General features: G+C 37.6%; 4 protein-coding genes across 5 annotated transcripts; 2 read left to right on the top strand and 2 right to left on the bottom strand.

Annotated features, from left to right (window-relative positions):
* Positions 1-344: 344 nt before the first annotated feature.
* LOC104729170 (endo-1,4-beta-xylanase 5-like) lies at positions 345-3,033 on the bottom strand. Its single transcript, XM_010448072.3, has 8 exons — positions 2,733-3,033; positions 2,615-2,649; positions 2,323-2,482; positions 2,058-2,233; positions 1,876-1,980; positions 1,645-1,791; positions 923-1,564; positions 345-776 (listed from the first exon to the last, which is right to left on the bottom strand). Exons 1-8 carry the CDS (start codon positions 2,815-2,817, stop codon positions 441-443), a joined length of 1,686 nt encoding a protein of 561 aa, XP_010446374.1. The 5' UTR covers positions 2,818-3,033; the 3' UTR covers positions 345-440.
* A 629-nt stretch (positions 3,034-3,662) lies between these two features.
* LOC104729169 (uncharacterized) lies at positions 3,663-6,346 on the top strand. Of its 2 annotated transcripts, XM_087478755.1 has the most exons (4): positions 3,748-4,324; positions 4,642-5,020; positions 5,449-5,794; positions 5,881-6,346. In XM_087478755.1, the coding sequence occupies exons 1-4, from the start codon at positions 4,306-4,308 to the stop codon at positions 6,139-6,141; spliced, it is 1,005 nt and encodes a 334-aa protein (XP_087334881.1). In that variant the 5' UTR covers positions 3,748-4,305; the 3' UTR covers positions 6,142-6,346. The 2 variants fall into 2 exon arrangements, with proteins under 2 accessions (XP_010446373.1, XP_087334881.1); XM_010448071.3 differs by having other exon boundaries at positions 3,663-5,020.
* A 205-nt stretch (positions 6,347-6,551) lies between these two features.
* LOC104729168 (26S proteasome non-ATPase regulatory subunit 4 homolog) lies at positions 6,552-9,115 on the top strand. The gene is made up of 10 exons (XM_010448070.2): positions 6,552-6,708; positions 6,796-6,909; positions 7,008-7,113; positions 7,213-7,327; positions 7,428-7,640; positions 7,902-8,187; positions 8,311-8,407; positions 8,522-8,619; positions 8,718-8,786; positions 8,879-9,115. The coding sequence occupies exons 1-10, from the start codon at positions 6,697-6,699 to the stop codon at positions 8,930-8,932; spliced, it is 1,164 nt and encodes a 387-aa protein (XP_010446372.1). The 5' UTR covers positions 6,552-6,696; the 3' UTR covers positions 8,933-9,115.
* Positions 9,116-11,214: 2,099 nt separating this feature from the next.
* LOC104729167 (transcription repressor MYB4) lies at positions 11,215-12,652 on the bottom strand. Its single transcript, XM_010448069.3, has 2 exons — positions 12,078-12,652; positions 11,215-11,960 (listed from the first exon to the last, which is right to left on the bottom strand). Exons 1-2 carry the CDS (start codon positions 12,338-12,340, stop codon positions 11,345-11,347), a joined length of 879 nt encoding a protein of 292 aa, XP_010446371.1. The 5' UTR covers positions 12,341-12,652; the 3' UTR covers positions 11,215-11,344.
* Positions 12,653-15,515: the final 2,863 nt, after the last annotated feature.

The raw sequence follows: 15,515 nt of genomic DNA, 5'->3' as shown, positions 1-15,515 counted from the left end.
AAATTTAGTACTATTTTCCACTTAACCTAATTTCAAATTTATTGTCTGGTAAATGGTAGGTTTGTGTCTTTAATTCCTTGAGTACTGTAGATAAACATTTAAGTTCATGATAATGTCGTCAGAGCCAAGATGGGCCTCACTGATAATGGCTGTGTGATATGAATGATTCCACTTTAGCTTTTTTAAGTTACTTTGCAGTGATTTTATGTTTGATTTGATGTCTCTATTATATGTCACAAAATTTATGTAAAAATAGTTTTCCCACGCCACAAAGTCTCGTCCCTCCTTTTTTGACCTGTTGTTTCTTTACTTTTGTCCCCACCACCACACCAGTACATTCAGGCTTAAAATAAAAATACTTATATACTTCTTTTGTAAAAGTAAGATTTACAGTTTCACACCGTAAAATCTTAAGAGATAATCAATGTTAAACAGAGAGGTTAGATTTGGAGCCTAACATGTTTGGTCTCAGGGCTTCGAGATAGCGAGAAAGTCGTATTAACCGTTTTACCTTGGTATACGACGCAAACTCTATACTCTCCCAAAAAGCCGTGGAAACTTGATGTACCATGGTCGTCTGTTGTCGCCTTAACCTCACCGGTCTTCCATTCTATAAGCTTTTGATCGACCACCTCTCCGGCTGGAAGGTTTCTGAACTTATCGTCCGTAAGGCACATTTCGTAACACCCGTATGGATGCAGTGCGGTCCATAGCATTATACCATTCACCGATGGGTGTGAGAATCCTTCACGTAACACTTGCTCCAAATAAATCGCCTGAAAACATTACCAATCTCCTGTTACTATCTATCTATGCTATGCATATTAGATAAATAAACCGCACAAAATTGTCACCATAACCGGGTGCAAATTGCGGCGGTTACATCAAACAGAAGTAAACCGGAAATAACCACGTATTTGACCTGAGTGCGGTGGTCGAGGGTGTTGCTGATATCAATCTCTGTGAGCCAGATCGGGAGCTGGAGCGTGGCCAGTTTATCGAGGATGGCTCTCATCAGCGCCACGTTCGGCGTCGTGAAGTGACCCTCGAGCCCGATTCCGTCCATCTGTACGCCATCGTACCGTTGGAGCTCTCTCACCCTCGCGATGTATTCGTCAACCGTCGACCTCTCGTCGCTACAAGTCTCCACCACGTTGAAATCATTCAGGAACAGAGTCGCCAGCGGATCAATCTCACGTGCCGCCGCGAAGAACCCGTAGGACGCGTTCTTTCCCAGTCGGGTCTCGTAGAAGTCGAAGTGAAGCATCTCATTGCTCACGTCCCAGTGCACGAACTCTCCTCTGTACCGAGTCATTAGACTCCTGATACGCCGGTTAGCTGCCGACCGGAGATCTTCTACGGTTAGGTTACGAACCCAATTGGGAGTGTATTTGGGATCTTCCCAGAAGATGTTATGACCGCGAGCGATGATTCTGTTGGCTCTGACGAAACTCATCATCTGATCAGCGAATGTGTAGTTGAGCTTGCCTTGATCGGGCTCCGTCGCGTACCATTTCAGCTCGTTCTCAAACACCGTAGCGTCGAATCTCTTGACGAACCACTCCTACAAAAAAAAACAGTATCCGTTTCAAGAAACAGAGAGGTTTCAAGAAAATGTTTGAAACAGAGGAGTGAGTGGCTTACTTGGTAAGGAAGGTTTCCGAGGATAGTTTTGGAGATGGCAGATCCAATGGGGAAGTCTTTAGAGATCTGCTCTACTGTCACCGCAGCTCCTTCAACGCTCCCTCCGTTTTTGTCGGACACGTGAATCGTCACCGCTCGTTTTCTCACCTGAAATATTTAAGAGAACCCACATAAAGAATCATGTAGGCAGTTTCCGATTTTCATGTTAGAAAATTATTAGTGTAATTTTACGGTATTAATGAAGTAATCTTGGCTGTTCCTCCACTGTTCTTGCGTGAAGGGCTGAAGAGAGGCACTCGCCACTTGTAATTGCACTTTACCATCGTCGTGTGATGCCTGCACTAACCAGACACTTGACTGTGATCATCTAATCTAATCACATGTTTTGATTATAGATAGAATCTAGGATCTACCTCAAAGAAGAGGATGGATTGGTTAGAAGGAGAGTTAAGAAGGAAGCCGCCTTTGAGGAAAGACCAGCAACCATATTTTGCAGATACAGAACCGACGCAGTTCAAAGTGGTGTTGTCTGTTCTCAGCCTTGCTCTTACACGAGCTGATGTAGCACCAGCCTTTATCTTCACCCAAACTGTTGTTCATCAGTCTCAAAATCAGTCACATTTATTCATATATGCTAACGTACTTATGTTATTGTAGCGAAAGAGTGAAATGCTTAACTGGAGAAGCAATAGATGGTGTTCTGCGTGAGATTGTGCAATATGTAAGCTGGTGTGTAACGAGCTTTAACGCCTGCGAGAGTGTCTCTCCCTGAGACGGAAGGTCTTTTGTCCTTAAGCATTCCTCCATTGTAAAGTGGCTTCTCTGCTTCTGCTTTACACTGCTCATGACCGTTGAAATTCACATTCATTATATCTATGTGCACTTTTTTTATGTATATACTTTGTGAAATTGAAAATAGTTTCTTTTATGATAAAAGGTGAAATTGAAATAGTTTTTCAGAGCTTTAAACCTCTGTATAGGCAGTGGAGTCGTAGAAAGGTCCATCTGTACACGAATAATACCAAACATCACCAAGCTTAAATCTTGTATATGTATAGTAAATGCAATAATATTACTTGTATGTGTACCATATGATGAAGAAGCAAGAGTATTGAAGGCGGTGAAGAGAGATAGGGCCCAGAAGAGGAAAACATACATCGAAGAATGTTGCATGATTCAAAACAAGAACACAAAAATCTTGAGATAGAGAAAGGAAAACAAGAGAAATTAGGTGGGATGAAACCAAGTGCCCTGATATGGTTGGATGGGTGGTTAGGCCAATCTCTATTTGGGAGAGTTTCATTCAGAGAGGGAACAACATGTCAGAACACACTGAACCTGTTGAGTGAGTTCACGTGATGATGTTGTTATACGCGGAGTTGGTTTTGTATCATGTGAAGTCGTGCTTTTATGTATATAAAGGAGCTACTAGTGTGCCACGGGTTGATGCTTTGGTTACAAGTTTTCTACCCTATTCGGTACCATTTTGGCTCTGAATAGCTGTAGTTTTCGGGATACCTTTTTAGTTTCTAGTTTTTTTTTTTTTTGGTTTTTAGTTTTTTTTGCAGTAGATTTTAATTAATAGTAAGAAACTTGAATAGTGATTTCAATTAGTCTTGGATTTATTTCCTTGAAAACTCACGTTATATGGATTCTAGTTTCTAATAAGGTCATAAAAAAAACAAAACCCAAAAAAGTGGGTGTGTTGTTGGTTTGAGATTTGAATAGAGTTTTAAAGATTTCAAAAGAAATCTCCCACGCCTGCAAAATTCAATCACACGCTCGAGTTCACGCCACGCCACGTTCTTTAAGAATTAGTAGGACCATTACACCTTGCATGCGACGTATGGGCTTTAATAAGATTCATTGGGTTCAGAGAAGTCTATCATTGGGCTTCGAATAAAGCCCGTTTCAATATCTCCGAAGGTGTGATTATTGTTTTTTTTTTCTTCCTCAAATTTCATTTATGTATAATGCATAAGAAACTATATATAGTATATACTATATACTAATTAATTATGTTGATGCCGATGAAGATAATAATATTAATCATCTTTGAACGGTAAATACTAAATACTATACAAATTAAAAATTGTAAAATTTGTGGTGGCGGCGAGATCTTGATTGAATTGAATCATCTTCGCTTCGCCGCTTGGGCGGTGATCGTCGTCATCGTCACTAGTTACTGTGATTAAATATTAAAAAAAGTAAAAAAAAAAATTGCAAAATCGAGTATCGTCGTCTTCTGCTTCCTTCACCACTATCTAACTCAGGCGGAGCTATTTTACTCTTCCTCTCTCACTCTTTGAACGACCATGGCGGCGGACGACGGCGACCCCTCCAAATTCGCTGCAATTTACGACTCATCCTCTCCGTCGCACCCTCTTCTCTCAAAACCCTCCACGTCGGCTCTCGATTCTCCGCGTCGAAGTGATCCCGAGTCCGACCCAACTCAGTTCCTTCAGATCTCATACAATTTTGGCCCCAGACCTTTCAAGGACATCCCTTTCCTACTTCTCTTCGATCTTCTCGTCCTCTCCACCTTTGCTTTTGGTATCTTCTCCGTTTTCCATAGAAACAGCGATTACGGCAGCTCCTCTTCTTCCTTCACCTACGATTTCACCTCTTCCTCCTGCGTCAAAAATTCCACCTTTGGGAATAATGCTTCTTCGAGTGTCATGTACGGTTTGCTTTCTTCGTCTGATTCAGTCTTTGAGAAGAATTTGATCTGGACCCTTGTTGTAACGCTCATTTTAAGCGCGCCCTTTTGTTTTAGTGTCCTGCTTTTGCTCAAACACTACACTAAGCAGATCGTTTATGCTTGTTTGCCTCTCTTTGTCCTCTTTCCCATCTTTTTCAATGTCTATTGGTTTGTCGCTTGTACTCTTAGCTCTTCTTGTAGTCACTCCCTCCCTCTCGCTTACAGAATACTTGTCCTAGTCTTCGTTTTCTTAGTCATCGGGATCATTGTCTGGATCATTGTCTGGATCATTGTAGGTAATTGGCACATAATTGAGCTCACCATCCAGATCATCGGTGTTGCATCTGATGCCTTGTCCAAAAACTTGAAGCTTTTTCTTGTCTTGCCATTGCTCACTCTCGGGTTAGTGTTGTACTATGCACCCATTGTGGTGTTCTTGGTGTTTGCAAGGTTTAATGGAAAGTTTGTGCCGCGGGAGTTGGATGGTGATTACTTTTGTGAGTGGAAGGAGGATTCTTGGGTTCCTGCGTATTACGCGCTTGCCATTTTGACGATGCTCTGGTCTCTTGCTGTAATGGTAGAAATGCAAGTGTATGTGATAAGTGGAGCTATTGCTCAGTGGTATTTCTCCAAGGAAGAGTCAATCCCTAAAAAATGCATTCGGAGTTCTTTGAGGTGATTCGCCGCCACTTCATTGTCTCTTTTATTCTTGTTATCAATGATTTTGCTGTGCACTTTTTGTTACTGTCAATGGTGCTCTTAATTCGAATATATGCTTGTGTGATCTCGGGAGTCCGTTGCTTTGAGGTTTCTTAGTTGTGATTCCTCGTAAAGTATACTTCTTTGTTTCAGTCCTCACATCCAAAGTATTCAGTGATTCTAGGTCATGGTATTCATTAGTCTAGGCTTTACGGAATGGATACAATACATCACCATCTTATCTTGTTTACTACTTTAAATGTGAAAGTTTCGATAAACAGTGGTACATTCTGAATGAGTTTATAGTCAAATTTGCATTAGTCTCCAAAACCCTGTTCCGGTTTCTCTTAAAGCATGTGTGATTCTTACTCTTTTTTTTTTTTCCTAATTCTAACTCTTTTCAGGAACGCATTTGGTCAATCCTTTGGTACAATATGTGTATCAGGACTTCTCATATGCATTGTTCGTGTGGTCCGGGCAATTGTGGACAATGCAAGAGAAGAGAACCCACAAGGCATGGTGAATTTGGTTCTCCGTTGCTGCGCAAACGCATTACTCGGAGCACTAGACTATCTCAACAAGTTCACCATCAACTTTGCAGCAATAACAGGCGAAGCCTATTGCACCTCTGCGAAAATGACTTACGAGCTGTTAAGACGCAACCTACTGTCAGCTGTTTTTGTTGAAACAGTTTCCACCAGAATCCTAACCGGAATAGTCTCTGTCCTCTCAGCCGCATATGCAGTGGCGGTAAGTAATAAATAGCATCTGCTTCTCACCAACCAAACATATAGAATAATAGTGTTAATATAGTTTTTGGGTGGTTTGAAAAGCAGACATGGGGAGTTCTGAGAGGAGTGAGCAACCTGGGAAAAGATTCGTACTTGGTGGCTATACTGGCATGGGTCTTACTGATAGTGATCTTGGCGTTCTTTGTACATGTTCTAGACGATGTGATAGACACAATATATGTATGTTACGCGATAGATCGAGACAAAGGGGATGTATGTAAGCAGGAAGTTCACGAGGTATATGTTCACTTGCCAATCAGCAGAAGCACAAGATCGCCTCTGATCCCAAATGCACTGAATGCATAGGATAACATGACATGATCCAACGTTACTGCTTGTTGTATTTGTTTTTTTCTGTCTCTTTTCTTACACACACTATTGTAAATTCTCCTGAGTAGAGAGAGAGAGTGAATCTGGTGGGAATTGTGTTCTTGGTTGCGGTTTATATTGACGTTTTTGTAGAGTTATTGGGGTAATCTTGAATAATAATAAAAAATTAGGAATTTATACATTTATCCGTGAGGCGGTATGGTTTCTGTACCTTTTAATTATTTAGAAAATATCAACTTTGTTTTGCTAATTTATCAAAAAAAACCAATGTAAGTTTTTTGTGACATCAATAAAAATGGAAACTCCAGTGTAAAAAAAAAAAAAAAAAAGTAATGTGGCGAAAATAAAATGAAAGTAAAATAGTGGGGGGTGTGAAAGGAGAAAGAAAGAAATAAAAGGGCTGTATTTAAAGAAGCTCACAACAACAAAAGAGACCCAAAAATCTAAATCTATTAGACAAAAGCTTCCTTCGTTCCTGACTTTCTCTCTACGACAGATTGTGAAGCTTCTTCTTTCTCTTTGGACGACACAATGGTTCTCGAGGTAAATTATGTCGAATTCATTCGTTTATCCTCGATTTCTTCGTTTGATCTCGATGTTGGGTTGCTTAATTTTGATCTTGTTGTGTAGGCGACTATGATATGCATCGACAACTCGGAGTGGATGCGAAACGGAGATTACTCTCCGTGTAGGTTACAAGCTCAAACGGAAGCTGTTAATCTTCTTTGCGGGGCTAAAACCCAGGTATATTTATTAACGCATCTCACTTTTGGATTCGATTTATTAGGGTTTTTGGGTTTGCTTTCTGAGATTTTGATTTTTGGGATCTTTCGATTTTGCAGTCCAATCCGGAGAATACGGTGGGGATTTTGACTATGGCTGGCAAAGGAGTTCGAGTTTTGACTACTCCTACCTCTGATCTTGGCAAAATCTTGGCCTGTATGCACGGTATGTCTCCCCCCAATCTTTATTATCTACTAAGAACATCAATTATCTTTTATTTAGGAACCATTGGAGTTTAATCCTACTTGCTCCATCTTTTTTCAGGTCTTGATGTTGGAGGTGAGATCAACTTAACGGCGGCTATCCAGATTGCACAGCTTGCTCTTAAGCATCGCCAAAACAAGAATCAACGCCAACGGATTATTGTTTTTGCTGGAAGGTACTCTCACTTTCTTTCTTGTATGTACTGCACGCTTACTGACTAGGTTTTTGTATTAGTTTATCTGATTTTTTTTGTGTTGTGCTTCTCTGCTTTTTAGCCCTATCAAGTATGAAAAGAAGGCCCTCGAAATAGTTGGCAAAAGGCTCAAGAAGAATAGTGTCTCTCTTGACATTGTCAACTTTGGGGAAGATGACGATGAGGAAAAGCCTCAGAAGCTCGAGGCCCTCCTTTCCGCTGTCAATAATAATGATGGTAGCCACATTGTTCATGTTCCATCTGGATCTAATGCTCTCTCTGATGTCCTCCTCAGGTACCATCCTCTTTTTTACTCTACTTTTCTAGCTTATGTACACTGTTAAGTGAACAGTCTAGGTTGCCATTGCATGTGGTTTGTTGTGTTTTGAACTCTGATGTCTGGTCTTTTATCAATAATGCAAAATTTGGCTGTTACATCGATCAATTGAGAACATTGACTTTATCTGGTTTAGATTATTTAGACCGGTGTTATTACCTTGGCGTCTGTGACTGTTAATTTTCTTCTCGGTGTGTTGACTATTTAATTTTCTTTCAGCACCCCTGTATTCACGGGTGATGAGGGTGCAAGTGGGTATGTTTCTGCGGCAGCTGCTGCAGCTGCAGCAGGTGGGGACTTTGACTTTGGTGTGGACCCAAATATCGATCCAGAGCTTGCTCTTGCCCTTCGGGTCTCCATGGAGGAGGAGAGAGCAAGACAAGAGGCTGCTGCTAAGAAGGCAGCCGATGAGGCAGGTCAGAAGGACAAAGATGGGGACACAGCCTCTGCCTCTGCCTCACAGGAGACAGTTGCCAGGACCACTGAGAAGAACGCTGAACCAATGGTTAGTTGTTACTCTCTTTGTGCGCTGTTATGTTTCTATATTGTGTGTAGCATTCTTACATAGCCACTGGTGGAGAGTGTGTTTATCATACAACCTTTTAACTATCAAAGATTTTTGTCGCAGGATGAGGACAGTGCGTTGCTAGATCAGGCAATTGCTATGTCTGTAGGTGATGTTAACATGTCAGAAGCGGCTGATGAGGACCAGGATTTGGCTTTAGGTAAGTATAGCTGTGTGGTATAAGTATAATCATGGCAATTAGAAGATAAAACGGATACCTTCCTATGGGTGATTTGATGAAAGAGCCTTATATTTTGTATTGATCCATGTGCAGCGCTGCAAATGTCGATGAGTGGGGAAGAGTCAAGTGAAGCTACAGGTGCTGGACACCTCTTGGGAGATCAAGCCTTCATATCGTCTGTGCTCTCATCGGTAAGCTTTTTTACTTGAACTAATGAGTCATCATAATAGTTTGGATTTTGAAAGAGAATAGTATAGTTTTGGTCCTAAGTGTTTGTGAACACGCACAGCTTCCAGGAGTGGATCCAAATGATCCAGAAGTGAAAGCGCTGCTAGCGTCTCTGCCAGATGAATCAAAGGTGCGGCTTTGTTGTTGTTGTTGTTTTTTTCTTTTCTTAGTTTGGTAAAGAAGGTTCTGATATTGAAAATATAATTTTGGTTGAAATGGCAGCGGAATGAGGAGGACGAGAGTACTAGCAAAGGTGAGGATGAGAAGAAGAAGTAAGGAAGGAAGGAAGGAGCTGAAGACGTTTCATGCATGGCTCTCTCTCTCACTCTCTCTCTCTCTCTCTATAAAAGAAAATAATTCCTCTTGTTTCTTTGGTTTGATAGAAGATTGGGAACTGAGTTTTTAAATTAATCTCTCTGCCTTGTGACCTTTGTTTTTTTTTATCTCTCGCTTTCTCTATGATGTTGTTGTTGTTATTGTTTACTTCCGTCCAAGTCTAATTGGGCTCTGGTTCATTGGGCTCTCTTAGAAAGTAAGCCCATCAGTTTCCGATTGGAGTTAGAAAATGAGCAGTAAATTCGTAATGGGAATTTTCATCAGGAGTTTGTATGTATGGGCTCTGTTGTAAACAGGCTCTTTAGAGGGAATGAAAATGGAAAATATTCCAGTTAAAGATTCTCTCATCATTCTCAAAAAGTAGAAACTAGATTGTGTTTTAAGTATATCAGTTATATTCGGTTATATGTGCACTCGGCGATTAAACGTTCGCATATATAATAAGTATGGTAATTGCAAACTGTAAATTTGATCATATTGACATAAACTACGCAAGTGGAAGTGCTAAATTTATTTCAATAGAAAATGGAATGGAACTTTCAAGTAGGCAATTGCGACCGTTAAAGACTTTTTTTGGGGAAAACTTGGTGACAAAATTTCTTTCTTCCCTTTTAGAGCAAGATAGGGAAAGACAAAACCAAATAAGAAAAAAAGAGTCACAAGACTCACAACTATAGCATTAAGAAAAGAGGAAAATTTAGTAGAAGCTTCTATTGCATCTACCTAAGACCATTATTACTGGCAGTTCTTTTATCGATACTCTTATTAAAAAATAATAAAAAGAAGAGAGAGAAGAGGATAAAAGAGAGAAACGTTCCTTGGCAGAGTAATCTGAGAACCGATACTCTCAACAAACAAAACAGGTGTCATCTGTTTAGTGGAGCAGATTTAAAAGATAAATAAATAATAATAATTTGCAAAAAAGTTAATTTATTTTTATTTTTTGAGGAACGATTAGGGGGTTACTCGAGTAAAGATGCTCTAACACCTTTGAAAAAGTCGTTTTTTAATAATTTCTACTATATATATTGAAAGAAAAAATAAAAGCAGAAGAAGAGGCAGGTGCGTCTGTCTTGTTCACTTGTGTGGTCACCTTTTGTCCTTTTCGCCTTTTTCCTTATCTTCAGTTCTCACCACTCTCTTCCTCCCTCTCCCATCTCTTTCATCTCCAAATATCCTATGTAATTTTTAATCTCTCTTTTAACTTTCAAAAATATATAACACTGCCACAGTAAAACTGTAAATCCCGATACTCGAAACTATGAAAACTAGTATTTTGGATTATATTTGTATTATCAAGAAAGAAAATCATTTTGGGATTTGAGATGAGAAACGTACGTATTAAACAGGGTTTGGTAGCGTTGAGTTGAGGAGATCAACAAAACATGCATGTTTAACACCGATTTTACCAAACATCTTTACGATAGAACGTTAATGTTTTACTTTACGAGTCCCTCTTTCTAATTTCAAGCATGTGGCTACATTCAATGAAACTATCTTTGTACATATTGATATGCATGCATGTGTGTGTAGTGTATATATATATGTATGCTTGTTACGCATGTGTGTATTTGAGATGCATTCATGTATGCATATGTGGGATCGCAAGTGGACAAAAGATGAGAAAAGGTTGGTATATAGGTTGGTAGGGAGATGGTTAGTGAGAAATAAATTGAGTTTGGTAGAAGAAAGGGTCCATTGGTTGTTGCTTCCTTCATTTATGGTTTTTAGTTTTTTTCTTTCCTCTTATATATATCTAACATTAAGTTTCCCCCCCTCTTCTCTCTTTTTACAACTTATCTACTTGTGCCAAATTAATTACAAACCTCACTTTCCACTTGTCATTAAACATTTGAATTCCACGTTCTTCCTAAATCTTTTAACTATAGAGATTATAACAAGATATCGTCTCCTTATAATCTAAGTATTATGTGATGAGGCATCTAATTGCCATACTAATTATAACCTTTTCTCCTTATATGGCTTATCTCCAACATTGGATAATGATTTTTTCAGGCAACAAACCTCTTACCTCATGCATTGACTAATCTCAGTCGTATAAAATTATCATTAGGCCACGGTTTCGAAATATTCTCATTAAATAGAGATCAATCTCTATATCGGTTTAACATTTCAAATTATTAAATTTAAACTCTTCTTTCTATGGAAAATTCATCACGGATCGATATAAAAATTATCTTTTGCAATGAAGTAATTCATAGTTTGTAAGAAAAATATATTCTATATATTAAATTCAACAGTGAAGTTTTTTTTTCACATACAAAGTGAAGATTTTTTACCTTCTCTAGGCAAAAGTTTTGTACAGTTACGCCTAAAAAAATGAAAATGAAATTATTTCATCTCCAAGCTTCGAAAACCCAAAAGAGAAGTGGTCGTCTCTTTCTTCGCCAACCCTAAAAAATCAAATCCATTGCTCATGATGTCAGTACCCTTGATGATACTCCCGCTGCTACCTCCAACTACATCGCATCTCATTCTTCCGCATCTACACTCCTTGCCGTTTATCATGCCTAAGCTGCACTTGAAACAACGTGGCGTTGTTGACTTCCCGCGTCCCACTAAGCCTTGACGGCGATCAACATCATCAGGAAGACTGATTCTGAGCTCAAGATTCAAATCTGGGAACTTTTCTTCAACTTGGCACTCGTTTTTCTCCTCTTTGAACGTAAGCATTGAGATTTTCTCTGACTTTCCCGGAAAAGTACTTACAGTTTCCTGGAACGTTTCGACCTTTGGAGCAGAAGTGAAGGAGATATTAATGGTGTTACTCGTAACTGGTTCTACTTGTGTAGGTTTAGAATCTTGAGAAGCTGATGATTCTTGGATTGGTCTATGAGTCGTTGGATCAATCCCTCTGTTTATAAGCTTTCTTCTTATGTGTGTGTTCCAGTAGTTCTTAATCTCGTTATCTGTTCTTCCTGGTAATCTCCCGGCAATAAGCGACCATCTATATATCAACAATTAAATCATCTCGTTAGACTTTGAAATTGATTAAACGTACCATATATATATACTAGTTAATTATTCAAATAAGTTCATAGAGACTTGTAAGGTGTATACTCACTTGTTGCCAAGAAGGCTATGGAGCTTGATGATGAGTTCGTCCTCTTCCTCGGTGAAGTTTCCACGCTTAAGGTCAGGCCGGAGATAGTTGATCCACCGGAGACGGCAGCTTTTACCGCACCGAAGAAGTCCAGCGGCTTTGGGAAGAGATCTCCAGCAGCCTTCGCCATGAGCTTTAATGTAAGCTACGAGCCTCTCGTCCTCTTCTTTCGTCCATGCTCCTTTGTTTGTGTGAGCTTTCTCACAACACGGTGACCTTCCCATACCTTTTTGTTTTTTTCTTGTGGTATATCTAGAGATCTTATTTCTTGATGTATTATTGATACAAAATCTTATATATAGACAATATGATCAAATTCTTCTTGTTATTATTTTATATATATTGGGGATTGGCTTTTAATTGATGAGGGTTTTGGCTAGCTAAAAGGGTATAAAGGGATTAAGTTGTTTTTCTTTTTGTCTAGTGGAAGAGGATTGAAGCATTTGGTGGGGCACTTGGATTTTGGGGTTTGGTTGAAGGTTCAAAGCTTTGGTGTATAGTTTATATAGGGTTTTGACTTAAAGCTAGACAAGGATATACATATATATACACACACATATATATATTGCTTCTAGATGATAGGGGAGGAGAGAGAAAGAGAGTTGAACTTGTAATTGCTTCTAGATGTGAGTTGGTGGGATGGATTTGAATGAGTAGTGTATGGTGGCCTTTCGTTTTGGTACAATAAGTGAGAAGCTTGACATATATGGCATCATGGTCTTTTGAGAAAGCTATGACATTTTTAAATAATCATGACAACAATTTAATATTTATCGCTTAGAAATGTTTATAATCAAAGAAATTTCATGTTCATATATACTGACATACAGTAATCGCAACAGTAATACATAATAAGAAATTATATAGCAACTTTGTGTTGATCTCTTCCTTTTTACATTATACGAATTTCTTTTAGTGTGTACAAAGTATAAATAAGCAAATTTTGAAGATATAAATATATACGATATGTCAATTCGACGGTGATTATATTCATTGACAGACAAATGGATCTTTAACTTCAACCCATTTAATTAGTACAACTAGTAAATTTGTTTTTATTTATTTGTTGCAACTCGTAGGTACTCGCATGACGTTTGCAATAAGATTAGTAGGAATAAAAACAAAAACAAATTTTTTTTTTACCGCATATGTGGAAAACCTGAAATTCAGTATAACCTAAAGTTTGTGGCTTTTACCGCCAGATATATATTGGTCACAAACAAAAACTTGGTCTAACTAAAGAAAGGTGATACTTAAAAATAATTTGGTAGCAGCAATAATGAAGAAGAGGGATAAATTTAAGTTGTGGAGGTAGGTGGTAAAGTTAATGAGTGTTTTTGGACAAGTGCAGGTCAACTATAGCCTCTATAGTAAGGTTTTGTACTAGTCAACAGTCTTTTCTCTAATATATAGATAGACTGCACTGGATTCATTTAATTATTGATTTTTCTTTTTCCTAATCAATAATAAATATATCTAGATCTAAACCCTAATACACACAATCACTCGCTAATTAAACAAAGCATTATCAAATAACTAATTATATGTGTGGACATGGCAACTTATATACATGGTTTTCAACTAATTTCTATCAGATGACTAGCACTTCATGTTTAAAATATGTGTGTGTGATGATGCTCATATTTCTTTAATATTTTCAGTATAAAAACAACACAACAAGAACCACCAAGACAAAATACATATATATTTATATAAAAATATGAGAATCTGAATAAAAGAATGAGCCTTCTAGAACCTTGAATTAATATATCTGGTTTTTCTCTAACCAACTTCTTATTAGTATTAGAGAGACTTGAAAAACCAAGACTTAACAATCTTTTTTTTTGGGACAATGTTAACACTTTTATCTGGACAGCTGGATCGGATCTATTAATTTTGTATAGTAGTATATATTTAGAATACGATCGATAGCACTATAATAAGCATACATGTTGTTGTAATTTCGTGTATATGCCAGAAAAGAATTTGAACAACGGAATTCACAAATAACATTATTATGAGAGAATAAATAAAATAGAGGATCGTATCTATTGTTCATGTATATATAATATGCTTACCAGTATGTTAAAGAAAAAGTTGAAACTATATTGTGAAATTTGGTAAGTTAGGTGGAAAAAAAATGTGAGTAGAAACGAAAATAAATAAATTGAAAAAGATTGGAAAAAAAAAACGAAAAAGAGAGAGAGAGAGAGAGAGAGAGAGAGAGAGAGTAGTTGAATTTCAATTTGTTTAATAATCATCTATTGGTATACAATCAATCACTCACCTCATGCATGATGATGGATGCCTCTCTTCTAGAAGGGTTAGGTTCTCTCAAGTCTCAGCTACAGGCCAAAAGATTCTTCAAATCAGCAACAAAAGTTAAATTCATTTACATATGAATTAGAATAAAACCACATATCACTTTTTCATCACATTCATATATATAGACCTTGATTAATTGAATTCTAACTCTCTCTTTAAAAAAAAAAAAAAATCTTTCAACTAAATTAAAAGACTAATTCGTAGTTTACGAAAGATCGAGCGCTTAAACACTATTAATATATGCGAAGCCTTATATATATCAAACCTCATGGGAATAGTTGTTGTGGTGAATGATTCTTTCTGTTGTTTTTCTTTCTTACTTACTCATCTTTAGACTAATAAATATATGAGTTTAACACTAATGGTATTGTAAATGACGTGGAAGAAATAGCGATGTGGCGAATGGTGATATAACAATTTGTTTTTTTTTTTTTGTGTGTGTGTGTGTCAAATATAATAGAAGCGCTATAAGGATAATAATACTATAGTGTAGTGATTATAAATTTTGTCATTTTCTTGAAGTATATATAGTATAAGATATTAAAAAGAGTTTACATGATTATACTAATAAGGTCCGTATGCGGTTGGGGACGTGGGATTTGGTTCACCTTCCACTTTTTTTTTTCTTTGTTTTGATATTTAATTGTAACTTAGCGTACTAGCTAGTTAAGATGTAAATTAAGATCAGCTTGATGGATCTCGAAGTCGAGGTATATAGAGATTTTATTGGCGACCAACGAAAAGGTTTTAAGTTTTGCATAACAATTGTGTGATAAATTAATTTCAAATGGGATTTCAATTCCAGCAGAGAAAGATAGATACTAGCTATATATTATGATCAGTTTCCCCTAATGAGACGTGAAAATAAGGTGGATGGTTGGTGACGGTGGATGATTAATTATATATACATAAATTGGTCACACCACACCACACCACATATCTCTCTACTTATATGTTTTAGCTTGTAAAAGAATATGTATAGAGTGGATATAATAGGGATAGAGAGGTCCAGAGATTGACCAAGTGTAAATAAGTGTGAAGTTATTTAATTATGCGTACACAGCTGAGATTTTT

Source organism: Camelina sativa, chromosome 12, assembly GCF_030686135.1.
Source record: "Camelina sativa cultivar CO46 ecotype springtype chromosome 12, ASM3068613v1".
NCBI classification, from domain to species: Eukaryota; Viridiplantae; Streptophyta; class Magnoliopsida; order Brassicales; family Brassicaceae; genus Camelina; species Camelina sativa.
Note: the sequence above shows the minus strand (reverse complement) of the source record. Positions and strands in the feature narration are given on the sequence as shown.

Excerpts from the sequence above, each read along its gene's own strand:
- LOC104729169 (XM_010448071.3), top strand. The coding sequence starts at position 3,960 with ATGGCGGCGGACGACGGCGACCCCTCCAAATTCGCTGCAATTTACGAC. Across the intron at positions 5,021-5,448 it reads TGCATTCGGAGTTCTTTGAG|GAACGCATTTGGTCAATCCT; the intron begins GTGATTCGCCGC and ends AACTCTTTTCAG. Across the intron at positions 5,795-5,880 it reads CAGCCGCATATGCAGTGGCG|ACATGGGGAGTTCTGAGAGG; the intron begins GTAAGTAATAAA and ends TTTGAAAAGCAG.
- LOC104729167 (XM_010448069.3), bottom strand. The coding sequence starts at position 12,340 with ATGGGAAGGTCACCGTGTTGTGAGAAAGCTCACACAAACAAAGGAGCA. Across the intron at positions 11,961-12,077 it reads CATAGCCTTCTTGGCAACAA|ATGGTCGCTTATTGCCGGGA; the intron begins GTGAGTATACAC and ends GTTGATATATAG.
- LOC104729170 (XM_010448072.3), bottom strand. The coding sequence starts at position 2,817 with ATGCAACATTCTTCGATGTATGTTTTCCTCTTCTGGGCCCTATCTCTC. Across the intron at positions 2,234-2,322 it reads CACCATCTATTGCTTCTCCA|TTTGGGTGAAGATAAAGGCT; the intron begins GTTAAGCATTTC and ends GATGAACAACAG. Across the intron at positions 1,981-2,057 it reads AATCCATCCTCTTCTTTGAG|GCATCACACGACGATGGTAA; the intron begins GTAGATCCTAGA and ends TGGTTAGTGCAG.
- LOC104729168 (XM_010448070.2), top strand. Across the intron at positions 7,114-7,212 it reads AATCTTGGCCTGTATGCACG|GTCTTGATGTTGGAGGTGAG; the intron begins GTATGTCTCCCC and ends ATCTTTTTTCAG. Across the intron at positions 8,620-8,717 it reads TATCGTCTGTGCTCTCATCG|CTTCCAGGAGTGGATCCAAA; the intron begins GTAAGCTTTTTT and ends GAACACGCACAG.